Consider the following 13207-nt stretch of genomic DNA (forward strand, 5'->3'; position numbering starts at 1 on the left):
CCCACCTGACACCCAGTGATAAATAAGTGGGTTTTGGGTTGCAGTTTGGGCACTCGGTCTCTAAAAGGCTCGCCATCACTGGCATACAGCAATGAAAAGCCAGTTTAAAACCTCCAGCCTCTGCCCTCTAATGTTAAGCAAAAAAAAAGCTGATGTATAAGGAACATCAGTTTATTTTATCAAATTTATATGCTGCTCACCTTGTGATGTAAGGTGTTTATATTAATGCACTGCATATTAAAACAGCATACAGCCTCATCTGTAGCTCTTTGTAGTTTTTCATCTTTCTTCAGTGTCAATTAAAGAAAAGCAGTGAATATTCCAAAAAAATAAAAGCTTATGTGACAATGGGATATGTAAACATAAAGGCTGTACTATATTTCATCAGACTGCCATGCATAGATCAAACATGCAGACACCAGCAGCGTTTGGAGATTATCAAATTAGTTTTGAACCTTTTATAAACACATTCATACTTTTTGCCTAAGTTCAAACAAGAAAAATAAAATACTATTGTACAAATATAATAGTACTTTTATTTTTCTTCTTTGAAATTCTGGAATACCGACAGCATTGTGAATTTCAAGTATGAACTAAGACCTAAGGTAACAGCAACAGCATTTAAAACTATATAATCCTCATGATTGTAGAACATAGCTTTCAAGTCCAATATATTTTCAATGAGTTCTTAACAGTTGATTTTAAAGAGATGTCATTCATGTTATTTTCTAATCTTAAAAGAGTTTCATGTAGTTTTCTTATAATCAACAGTTTAAAAAAATGCAACAGAATCCAGTGCATTTATTTCTTGTAATGTGTATGGAAGCTTTCATTTGATTTCAACACATACAAGTTAATGACAATTATCAATACTAGAAGAATAACACAGCCAAAGTGTAAATGAACACAAGAGCAAACTGCCAGATTCCTTCTTTAGCTGGAAGATAAAACGATCATTTTCAAGTGTAGGAAAACAAATACTATCTTCTATGTTAGCTACTAATCAGAATAATCCAGAGGCAGCTAGCAGTATTCCCTCCTTTTTCCCCTACAACTAAGCTAGAGACAGAAATTTACACAGCATTTCTTATAGCTGGGGAGAAATTTATCATGAGGATACATATTGGATCTAATAGCATATTTTAGATAAATTCTATTCTGCATATCAGATAAACAATTTGATACAACACCTAGGACATAATGAATATTAATAGAGTGTGAACATGAACTGGGAAAAAACACTCCAGCTACTTCATTTCTTTACATTTAACCTGAATAAGTAATCTGAGCCATGTTGCCTTATATCTCACATAACCATAAAATGGTACAATAAAAATGTACTAAACTTGCAGGTATAAAACATGCTATTATTGCTTCCATAATTGCAAAGGGATCACAATCTAATATCTCTATTTTGCTCTTTTGTGTTAGAACCAGAGCTTTAAATACTTCTGGTAGTTTTCCATCAACTAATGCTGCTTCAATCCACAATAGTAATTTAATTGTAGATAAAAAGCAAACTACCAAAACGTTCTAGTTGCTCTTACACTTTAAATAATGGGATTCACAACATGAAGAGGATTAAACTGAAAGAGCAGATGTGCAAATCTAATAGCTATCAAGGATTTCTGGCATCATATGGCAAAAGACTGAACTTATCCAGCTGAAGATTTAACTAACCAAGAGTTTGCTGCTCCCTACCAACTAATCCCATCCAAAAATGTACTGTGAGAAAAATAACAGTTCTCAATTGGCTCCCATTTATATTCAGATCATAAAGTAGACAACATAAAGCTTTATTGTAGTATGTAATATAAAGAACTGGAATTCAATCAATATCCATTTCCGGAAGTTTCTTTTCTGTAGATGTTGGAGCTGTTGAATCTGTATGCTGTTCAGCAGTCTGAGAAGCCTTGGTGGCATCACCCTGGCCTTCTACTGGACCATTCTGTTCTGCTGGTTTTTGATCCTCTTTCGGCGGTTCCACTTTGGGTTTGGGTTTGGTAACAATAGGATTACAGATGTTTATCAGTTCCTGAAATGAAAGAGTTGGACAGCACTGAATGACAAATTATACCCAGGCTACTTCCCAAAATGTATGAAAGTTAACATGCAATGGCCAAACTGAGCAAGCAAACCTCATGATAGTCATTGCACATGTAGAAAACATGCTGAAAAAAAACTGTAACTGTGGAGACAAGCATCAATATACTAGTACAAAACATTGCAGTAATTTGTTTTTGCATTTTAACTGAATACAATACAATGCATTCAAATATCCAGTACAACCTAGCCTATCTTCACAAAACTGAACTTGAAATAGTCTAGTCATAAAGCTTCTTAAAAAAGTATTTCTGAAATTTTGAAACTTTTAACACATATTTCAGCAAAAGTGAACAAAACGTCCCCGTTTATTGTACATCTTTCAAAGCTTTGAACATTGACATCTATGACATTCTTAATTGGGCTAAATGCCAACAATGTAAATAATAAGATACATTTTAGTAAAGCTGAAAGAATTTTCCTTGGCAACCACACAGAAACATTTATCTAGATTCCTATCCATATATCTCTCATCCTTCATTCAATCCAAAACTGTTTCAACTGTTTCCGTAACACATCCCTTTTAGGTTCTCATGAAGAAATAAAAATATTTCTCACAGTGTGAAGGAGGGCAGCTAGCTAAATCTAAATCTCTGCAGGTTTGTCAGAATAAATTTACTTGAAATCACAGTTGTCACTATAATATGTGATCTAATTGTTGCTCTATTGTTGTCTAATCTATCCTTGGAACAGATGCAGAATCTTTGTAAAAATTTCATATAATTTATTTTCTTTCCATGCTAATAATTGTACTCTTTTATCTTGATAGTAAAACCAAAGAAGATAATTAGATGGGTTGGGGAGACATTAACTATTTTTTTAAAATGTCCACTCATTGCTTTGTTAAATCTATCAAGACAAGAGGAACAATGTGAGCTCTGCTACTTCAAAGTATCAATAGTATGGAATCTCCTGCCTCTTTTTTTCTGAATTGTATATAAAACACATTGATTAACTCTTGGCTTAAAAGATTTAAATCATTTTTTGCCATCCTGAGATAATGTAAAATCTATAGGAAAAAGTCTAAAAAAAATAATACCACCAGTGCAGTAAGTTTAAAGGCTTATTTACTTTCGTTTTTGCTTCAATTTCCTTTGCTGTAATAACAGGGTCCAAAGTAAGACTTCGCTTGTGCTGAAGATTAAGCTTGTTGTTCATCCATTCCATTGCTTCATTTGTACTCTTCTCCACTTTAGCCATTTCGGCAGGGTCTAAGTGATCATATTGTTCATCCTAGTCGGGGGGAGAAACATTATTTCAATTTACTACTGAAAAAAGAATCGAAATTTTTGAAATCTATTTTGAACGTTAAGAAAGATAGAAAAAGATACCTTTTCTTTAAATGCATGAACAGCTTTCATATATTGTTGAACATGTTTCCCAAGCTCTTCAAAAGCTTTTGGTCTTTCTTCAGATTCTTGAAATCGTGCCTGAATAGGCTGTCCCACAGCCTGAATTAAGAGAAAAATTCACCAAGTTAGTAACTTGTGAGATGAATGGTGCTCATGTTAAAAACTGCTTTAAATCGCTGAAAGTATTTCAAATTAAGCATGCTATAACTTTTAGCCCTTCAAAGTCTTGGGCATAGCCTCCAACCTCTCTCCAAAAGACAGTGCAAATGATAACCGTAATGTGCCGTAAGTGAAGACAGGTATATAAACAAGCAGTAATATTAAGAAGCGCTCTCTGGAATTAACAGATAAAAAAAACCAAACTAAATACATAATTTTAACTAAACAAATCAAATCTAGTTTTGCTCCTAGCCTCACCTGTTTTTGGATTGTGTCTTCTAGCATACATAAGACCAAATTCAACCCTCAACCTAAACTAGGCTCTGCGTGCCTGTGCAATGAAAATTGAAGCATTGAAGGCAGCTCCATGTTTATTAGCACACATCATAAAAAAAACCCTTAAAGCAATGATAAATACATGGAAGCAGAAGGGCTTTCTCTAAGATGACCAATTAATATGCTTCAGATAGAGCATCAGTATTTCTCAACAATGAATGTAACATGTTGTGTGACTGAAATCTATGTGACTAATTCATACAGCTAGGTCATAGTTTAATGATGGTTTGTCGAATACAATAGCTAAAATTGTACGTATAATCACTTTGTTGTTTAAAAGTTAATGGCTTAGTTCACAGAACACAGAAGTCAAAGCCAAATAAACCTTAATGTGTGAACTGGCCAGCATATTCAAATGTTTCCTAAGAATTACATGTGAAATTTTTTTTACAGGAAGATGATTCACTAAAGTACCTAGTTTAAAAATGTCCAAACACTACTTGTTAAAGAATTCTAAAGGCAGAACATCACATATGATGTTTTCATGAAAAAAGGAAACATTACAGCTACGTGCTATCAGGATTATATAGATGAATTTAATTTCATTTCTTTCTTTTTGTTGCTCAATAAATAGAAAATCTTTATAGCCGAAGAAAATCTGGCAGTTTTCAGTTTCACTTACTTTCAGTTCAACAAGTTTATCAATATAAACTTGTTTTGGTTGATCTTCACCCTCTTCATACAACCAGTTCTCTGTGTCTTCCAACTTCAAAGTGAAGCTATTACGATCCTGGAAACAATTCAAATAAATTAAAGTGTTATTCTTCAGTGAAGAACGGTTCTGATACAACTGAACTGAATTCCCAACTTCCTAATTTTGAGAATCAAATATGCTACCAGGTTATATAATGCACAGACAATCCTCAATTAATGCCCATAATGGGACCAGGAACTTGACTGCTAAGTAGCATGGTCATAAAGTGAAAAAATCACATGACCATACTGACTTACGACAACAGTTCCATCAGTGAGCATCGCAAATGGTGATCACGTGACCACAGAATGCTGGGACTACTGTATTATAACTGTGCACCAGTTGCCAAGAGCCTGAATGGAGACCACATGATTGCAAAGACATTGTGATGGCTGCAACTTCAAGGACAGTCTGTAAGTCTGCTCATTCAGCATCGTTGCAACTTCAAACAGTTGCTGAAAAAATGGTCACTAAGCAAGGACTCTTTGTACTATAAATATTTGTGGAATTAAAGAGATCAGTGGGTTAAAGATATCAAGAGATTGGCAACTTAGCAGAGATAGAAAACAAATTTGTAAAAAAGGATGCGGTAGCAAAATCCATACGAGTGTACATTTCTGGTTTACATTGCCTAAAAATGTACTACCTTCCGTGAAAATGCTTGAAAATTTGGTCAAGAGAAGCTGATGACTAGCAACACTGATATTAGATTATTCTGAGTAGATCTGCTCGTATTTTTCCTAGTTGCACATCATTAAAACCTACCTCATCACTAACAAATTTTTCATACACGCCACAGAGTTTGTCTCTCATTTCATAAACATACTCCTCCACTGCATTCTTGGCATCATTCCGCTCCTTCTCCAGTTTATCCTGCATGATCATTTTACCCTGCAGGAAATATAAAACGGTTACTGTGACTGTGTACAATTCAATTCTCTCACCTTAAGCACCCTCCATGGAACAAAGCTTGACTTCCGATAAATTCAGAGATCTCTAGGCAGTTTTCTTGACAACATACTAGTTGGCCACTGCTTCTTCCAAAGTGTCTTTCAATTTCCCAATTCAGCCTATGTCCTGATATTCCTTGTTAGCATCATGCAAACAGTGCTTACCTTCTGAGCCCAAACAAGTCAGCCCACTGTTATCACTTCTAAGGTAAGCAATAAATATCAACCACTGATAGATAATTCATCACACCTTCCTTTACTGCAGGATGACAGAGTGAGATTACAAGGCTACGTTGCATCTTTTGTTTTCCATTCAGGCCGAAATCCCATGTTAAGTGTTTTAAACTAACTTACCTCATTCTCAATAAATAAGTTCAACATATCCTTTCCTATCTGCCACACCAAATGATTCTCAATTGGAAGATCCACTGTTGTTGTCTTTACTTTAGCTTTCTTAGCTTGAGGGGGCTGGTCCGTTTTCTTTTCTTTCGATCCGGCCTGAGATGTCTGCATTAAAACAGTTATTTTAAAATAGAATTCAGGACAGAAACATGTAACGAATTCTGGTTTGGAAGCTATTCATTTTCATGAACAACTCTGCCCTGAATTGTCCCATCAACTTAATTGAGACTTATGCCTTAAGACAAAGGTCCCCAACCTTTTGGGCACCAGGGACCGGTTCCGTGGAGAGAGGTTTTTCCGTGTACTAGAGGGTGTGTGGTTTTGTGTGCTGCCTGCATCTCGCAGATGGGGCTTTGCTTGTTTGTGCGGACCAGTTGCTGGCATGCCATGGCCCGGTACTGGTTCATAGACCGGGGATTGGGGACCCCTGCCTTAAGAAACATGTACTGAAAAAATATCAAATTATTTTACAAACAGGCTGTTTAATAATTTTATCTTAGCTCATCCTTAGAGCAGAAAAGTAATCTGCCATTTTCTCTCTATTATTCAACTAATTTTAGAGCATGTTTTATTTTTCAGACATAACTTTTACCTCCATTTCCTCAGATTCAGTCTTGTTTTCAGCTGGTGTTTGCTGTTGTTGTTCCTCACTTTTCTGTTGCTCTTCCTGGTCTATTTGCATCTTCTGAAATTAGAAAGCAAGATGTTGGATTACATGAAACCCCCATTCTATTGAATATGAGCAACTGAAAGTCCTCCTATGAATTCAACACTCCATATCCAGCAACTTGTAATACTAATCACTGAAGAGATTGTTATAACACTGAATTTCAGATACCAAAAGGAACTCAACTTGTCTGGGTCCCATCCCATTCCAGCATTTTATTTTTTAGAAGGAAAGCACATTATTATGATGGTGTTATTTAAGGCACATAACTGACAGAAGCCCACTTGCACAGATTGCTAAGCAACCCCTTGTTTTAGTAACATATATGGTACACTCCAGTTCTTATGTGTTTACTTTCATGAATCTAAGTTCTTTAACCACTTATTTAGAAGTAGACATTCTCCATACAAGTAAGTGGACACTGTTAATAGCTGGCAAAATCAATGCACTCTGTGGCTGCAGTTTTTATATACTCTTGTAACCTTTAGGCTTAGATTTGCGTAGTCCTGTATTTAGAAGTTTAATGATAAAGGAAGCTGTTACCAAAATTGTATTGTTGTTAAATTAACAGCAACATTTGACAAAAAAAAAATTACCTCTTCATCTTTTGCATGTTGATCTGTTTCCATGGGCTCTTCATTTTCCTCTGACTTATGAACCTCCACAAGGGATGCACTTGAAACACTGAAAATGCCATGGATATTTACTCTGACTTTAACTTTCACTTTGGAACTGGATCCATCCTTTTGGGGTATTACTTTCTGAACTAAAAATTGAGCTAAATGGGAAATATAAAATATTTTCACTGTAGAAAAAATATTAAATTGGAATGGCTAACAGAAAATAGTTGAAATCTCTACTGTTTCCATTACTGTCTTTTAATAGATGCGTACAAAATTTGCTGATTTAAAAGATCATGATATTTTCCAAATATATAAAACCAAAGATACTGTATACCAGCAATTATTTGATTTTCCTTCACTGATTGAGTTATTTTACTAAACATTTATTCTGCATTTTCACTATTTAAAACAATCGAAATGGGAATTTAAATTATTGTAATCTAATTATTAATTAAACAGTGTATTAGTTTAAACAATTGCCGGACAATATTTAATCATCATGTCTTTAAATGTATAAAACAGATTGCAGACTGATTGTTTCAGTTTCTTAGAGGTACAACTCTGTTCAAGGGTAAACAGGTTCTTCCCCCAAGTATACATTCTTCTCTTGGGTCTCTGGCAGTTCTAGGTAATAGAAAGTAAGGAGAAGCAAAGAAACTAAATTTGAAGGGCTTCTATATCTAAGATATTTGTTTAATTCAACAGTTAAGTGCCAAGAAGGGTTCACTCAAACGAGGATAACGTTTCCTCTAAAACGGAGTCATTTCACTATGCATTCCACAATTCAAGTATAGTTGCAAGCAGATGGATGGAGGTTCTCTGCCCCTTAATACTGTAATAAATTATTTTAAATTGTGGGGACACTGCCATTTTAAAGACTTGGTTGCACAATCTGCTCTATGAATGTGAAAGTAGCTCTCTCATTTAATTCTTTTCTTTGGGAAGAGCCTCTTAGATTCCCTTGCATTGGGTAGAACTGCCAGTTTACTGCAACCTCCACTGGTAAAATGCATAATTCCCCTTGACACTCTACTATCTTTAAAAAAAGAATCTTGCCTCCATCTCTTCAATTTTGGTCCAGTTTTCTTTACCCCTTTCTACACCTTGTCCGTTTTTCTGCCTTAATCATTTTTCATCCCCAGTTGTGCCCTTCCTTCCCAGCCTTGCTATGAATACTAGTTTTCTTTCTAGCTATATGTGTGGCATGTGCTGCTACCCTTCTAACTTTGCCATGGACCAAGAAGGATTTATGATGGGTTTCAACAATCTCACACATAACTGATAACACAATACAGCATTGCCTACAATCTTATGTTCTAGTCTCTGTCTGACATTTTAGCATGCATGTTAACACTAACACATTTCATGACAAAATAACTTGACAGGTATGTTCCTAGATCAAGATACATGTATTAAATACACAGAAACAGTGTCTCTTATGCTACATACCTATGGCAGAGTTTGGGTATGGCAATTCTTTAGGTGAACTATAATAAGCTTCCAAAGTAAAGGCTTCCTTTCTGTAAAATGTAAGGACTTTGGAGAAAGGTGCAGCATGATTCTTTGGGAATACTTCACAATCACTATAAAAAGAATACATCCTTGTTCAGTCAAATAAGCAGTTTTAGAGGCACAGCTTATGCTACAAAAATTATGTCAATGGTTCGAATATATTAAACGTTAAATGATATAGTGTTTATGGAGTTTTATATGCATATTCATATAACAGGACATACAAATCAGCTTTTATTATTATTATTATTAATGATAAAGTTGGAAGGGACCTTGGAGGTCATCTAGTCCAACCCCCTGCTCAGGCAGGAAACCTTTGTTAGGAGCTCAGTTTTACCTTATCCCCTCTTCTGCTGGGGAGTTCCATTTTAAAGAAATGGGGTACGGCACCAAATCTGTGATAGAAAATTCTCTCACTTTAAAAGCTGGGGACAGAATAGCACACTGTAAGAAAAAAAAATAAGTTCAGTTCTGCAGCATCAAATTGTCAATCATGTATAACACCAAGCGGCTGATAGGTTTCGATTTCAAAAACTCTTCTTTATTCAATTAGCATATGGTCAAACTCTGGATGTAAGAAGTACGAAACTGCAGTGCCTTATCATCTTGTCTGTCCCATCTCTTTGCACTTGTCGGACACCATCTCATCCGACTACAATTTAATTTTTAAAAATTAATGCTGTGAAATGTATTTCACAGTTACAGATGGAGAAGTTTACTTCTTTGCTGCCTTGCGTGCTTGCAGAATTATGCACTTCCCCTTTGTCTTTTACAGCCATTCAAAAAAAAATAAATGGCAATTTTCAGTTGGAAACAGGCTACAATTCCCAATTAAGCTTTTATTCAAGAAACTGGCTTTGGCTATCTTTAGTTAAATAATAATTAGACAAATAATTAGGGATGAACAAATTATCTACATTTGTTTACCAAACATAATGGATTAACTGCAAATATTTGAAAACATGCTTTTATCATTATGTGGCAAAGAGAAGGAAAATGTAAATGTCATTGGGTTATTTTATAAAGTCATGAATTCCAATTTTATTTAAAAAAGGTTAAAATATTTAACTTATCACTAAAATGTAAGTCTTGAAAATAAAAGGCAAGTAATAAAGTTTTGATTTATTTATTTAAATGATTTATAAAACCACCTTTCTCACAATCTGTGAATCTCAGCAGTGCATTGTATAAATGAGTAAATGCAGTACAAAATCAGAAGTAAAAAATCAAATAATAATCAAGACCTAACCAAGACTGGCAATTAAAACACACACACAGAGACAAACAGACAGACAGACATGCACACACCACAAAACAGACTCATCTACCATTTTGGCTCAATGCATGGGACAAAAACCAGATCTTCACAGATCTGCAGAAGGCCAATAGTTCAGGGCCATCCAAACATTTTAAAAGGGAGCATGATAGATGCAGTCAATAGTAACTGGATCCACAGCTTCCCACCTTCTTTCAAAAAAAGGCAATTCATCTCATTTTAAGCATCATCAGAATCTATACCAGTCCTACTTTGTCAAGTCAACCCTGGCTCTCTTTAAGAAGAACAATCCCATGTTAAGTTGAATTTAGTTAAAATAACTGATCATGGAATTTCAGATGCCATCCACAAATTCTACATAATATAACAGTAGTTTTAAATTTATACTAAAGGCGCAATTTGTGGTAAGAATAATCTATTATTATTTATGGTAAGATGGCAATCCCTTTACACAGAGGGATGAGCAGCATTTCAGATTTGAAGTTGAAAAGATGCTTTGAGTGGGCACTGGGCATGCATACAGGTAGTCCTCACGAGTTATGCCAGTCATTAAGCAGGTCATCATGTGACCACACCTGATTTTACGACCTTTTTTGCGGTGGTGGTGAAGCAAATACAGCATTCGTTAAGTTAACCCATTGTCCACAAGGGGCGGTTTTTGCTGGAAACAGGAAGTAAACACCAGTCTTTGGCAAAAAAAATTGTAAGTCATGACCAAGTGACCATGAGATGCTGCAAATGTGAATGGGGAAATGGTGGCTACTGGAACTATGACTCTAGGTCATAAGTATCTTTTTTGGGGTCAGTTATAACTTTGAACAGTCAATAAGCAACTAGTTATAAGTTGAGGACTACCTCTTAAAGCCATGCCTTTTCCTAGCTTTGCATGACAGCCCCATGATCTCAAGTTAATACATATCTGGAGCCAATACACTTCCATGCGTGCTCCAAAGCACTTTCTTAGCTTCAGACTGGAAGTGCTCCTGCACATTCCCTATTGCCAAATATGCTGAGACAATCCAATCTGAACATCCACTGAAATCTTAGGGCACAAATTCTTTTTCTTCTGGAGTTGATCACACATCTGAAAGGAAGATGCCAAAGTGTGCTAGATGTTTGGGTAGGGATTGCAGAGAAGTGGAAAGGAGAAAAATGTTACCCTATACATACCCTAGTTCATGCAATTGTTTTTGGTTTTGGACTATGTAAATTTGCATTTTAAAAAACTCATTTGACTACTGATGGAGCAAAATACATTTTCTAACAAACACTCAACATTTCTTTCCAATTCAGCCACTACATTTATTTGTGGTTCCTTTGGAATTAAAAGTGAATTCTTACCTGCAATGCACAGCCTCGTGTGACCGCTTCATCCGCATTCAAAGTTGTACTGAGTTCTTTACCAAAAAATTTACTGATCCGCTCTTTTACCGCAGGTATTCTTGTAGCCCCTCCTACTATTTCTACTGCACAGACATCCTCCTTCTTTAATTCTGTGAAGAAGAAGAAAAACAGTAGAGTCATTCTAAATCTAAATTCATTTGCAGTAGTAAAATCCACAGTTTCAACATGTGCTACAATGGCATTTTAATCAATGCAAGTATCACTGGCACATCAGTCTCGGAATACACACACACACACACACACAAAACAAATTAAAAGTGAAAGAAACATTTTTGAATTGTTCCATTTGGATTTGAGTGAGGAAAATATCTTGCAATTTTCGACTATATTTCTGTCTACTTGCTCAAGTAGAAAAGGAAGGTTTTAAAACAGTTTGGATAACCATTTGTCTGAAATGGTATAGGGTTTCCTGTCTGGGCAGGGGGCTGGACTAGAATATACTGCCCTCAAAGCAATCCTTGGGGCCTGTCTACTAGATGTTTAGGAGACCTCCTTTTTTAAAAAATATATCTTTGATGTTGATTGGATGATACTGAATATTCATATTTCTTGGGGGCGGTTTACTGAGTGGATATTATATACATACAGCTGGGCAACATAATACATGAATAATAATATGACTAGTATTTTCTAGCCATGAAAAGATACAGTTAAATTTCCAGTCAAAGAGCACAGTACTTACAAATAACAAGATTGGGGGGGGGGGGTTACCAAAAGTCAAGACTGTTTTATATTTAGCATTCTAGTTAAAGGAAAACAAAAGTATAATATTTATAATACAAACTTGAGGAGATACAATTGTGCTCTGATGGAGAACTGCGATACTCCCAAATAATATTTTGTATTTGTTGGATTTGCATACCATCTTTTTCCGGAAGCTTGGGGCAAACATTCTTAGTACTTTAATTTTATTCTCAACCATGTGAAGTTAATGGACTGAGTGATAGAAGGTAACCAAAGTCACCCGGAGAAATTAATGATTGAGTGCTTGAATCTGAACCTCCCTAATCCTAATTTCTATATCATTCACTATTAGTGATGTTCATTTTATTTTATCTAGCAGTTTCAAAATATAAGTGGCTCTACTATGTACTTTAGTGTTTCTGCAGTTACATTTATTAGTCCTATACTGCACTCCAAATAGCAAAATGTATACTTACTAGCTTGATCTAAGGCGCTGCGAAGAGGTGGTTCTATTCTGGCCAAAAGATCATCACACATCTCTAAGAATTTGCCTCTGCGGGTGAAAATAGAAAATTATTTTTATGAAAAAAGCATAAAAATTAGTGTGAGTCTCTTAAATGATTAATCCCCCAAGTTGGCAACATTAACAAAGTTGCATTTAGGTAGATGTATTTAGATAACAAACCAAAACTCAGATAATTCAGTCTGCTGTATTCTTCAGCTCTTTTGTTTAGGTAAAATGCTTCTTTATTTATATCACTCCCACAATCCATAAAAACAAATTTCTATAAAAACATGCCACAGAGAAATTGAGTTTCTACATGTTAAGAGATTAATCATTCCTCTCTTTCTCATTCCAACTTACAGTAAAATTGTCACATGTACTCAAGGTTATAGAGCACAAATCAATGATTAAATCCATACCAAATACCTACATACTAATACAAAATTATGGTCAATTATGGCTTTAATGACTTAAATGATTAAAACATTTTTGTATTATACTTTGGGATGTGCTATTCGCAGTAGTACAGCATGTGCAGAC

The 13207-nt window shown here is 35.2% G+C and overlaps 1 protein-coding gene across 2 annotated transcripts in view; it reads right to left on the minus strand.

Annotated features, from left to right (window-relative positions):
- Positions 1 to 786: 786 nt before the first annotated feature.
- Positions 787 to 13207, minus strand: part of HSPA4 (heat shock protein family A (Hsp70) member 4) — a 31167-nt gene continuing 18746 nt past the window's right edge. For both annotated transcript variants that reach the window (XM_015815267.1, XM_015815266.1), the window contains exons 8-19: positions 12639 to 12715; positions 11416 to 11567; positions 9136 to 9242; positions 8736 to 8869; positions 7260 to 7441; positions 6589 to 6681; positions 5949 to 6101; positions 5410 to 5535; positions 4573 to 4680; positions 3435 to 3554; positions 3175 to 3336; positions 787 to 2035 (exon numbers count right to left, since the gene is read on the minus strand). In XM_015815267.1, coding sequence (XP_015670753.1) covers positions 1829 to 2035; positions 3175 to 3336; positions 3435 to 3554; positions 4573 to 4680; positions 5410 to 5535; positions 5949 to 6101; positions 6589 to 6681; positions 7260 to 7441; positions 8736 to 8869; positions 9136 to 9242; positions 11416 to 11567; positions 12639 to 12715 — 1621 coding nt within the window. In that variant the 3' untranslated portion in view covers positions 787 to 1828. The remainder of the gene's footprint in view (positions 2036 to 3174; positions 3337 to 3434; positions 3555 to 4572; positions 4681 to 5409; positions 5536 to 5948; positions 6102 to 6588; positions 6682 to 7259; positions 7442 to 8735; positions 8870 to 9135; positions 9243 to 11415; positions 11568 to 12638; positions 12716 to 13207) is intronic.

Source organism: Protobothrops mucrosquamatus, unplaced genomic scaffold, assembly GCF_001527695.2.
Source record: "Protobothrops mucrosquamatus isolate PMUCROS unplaced genomic scaffold, P.Mucros_1.0 scaffold331, whole genome shotgun sequence".
NCBI lineage: Eukaryota > Metazoa > Chordata > Lepidosauria > Squamata > Viperidae > Protobothrops > Protobothrops mucrosquamatus.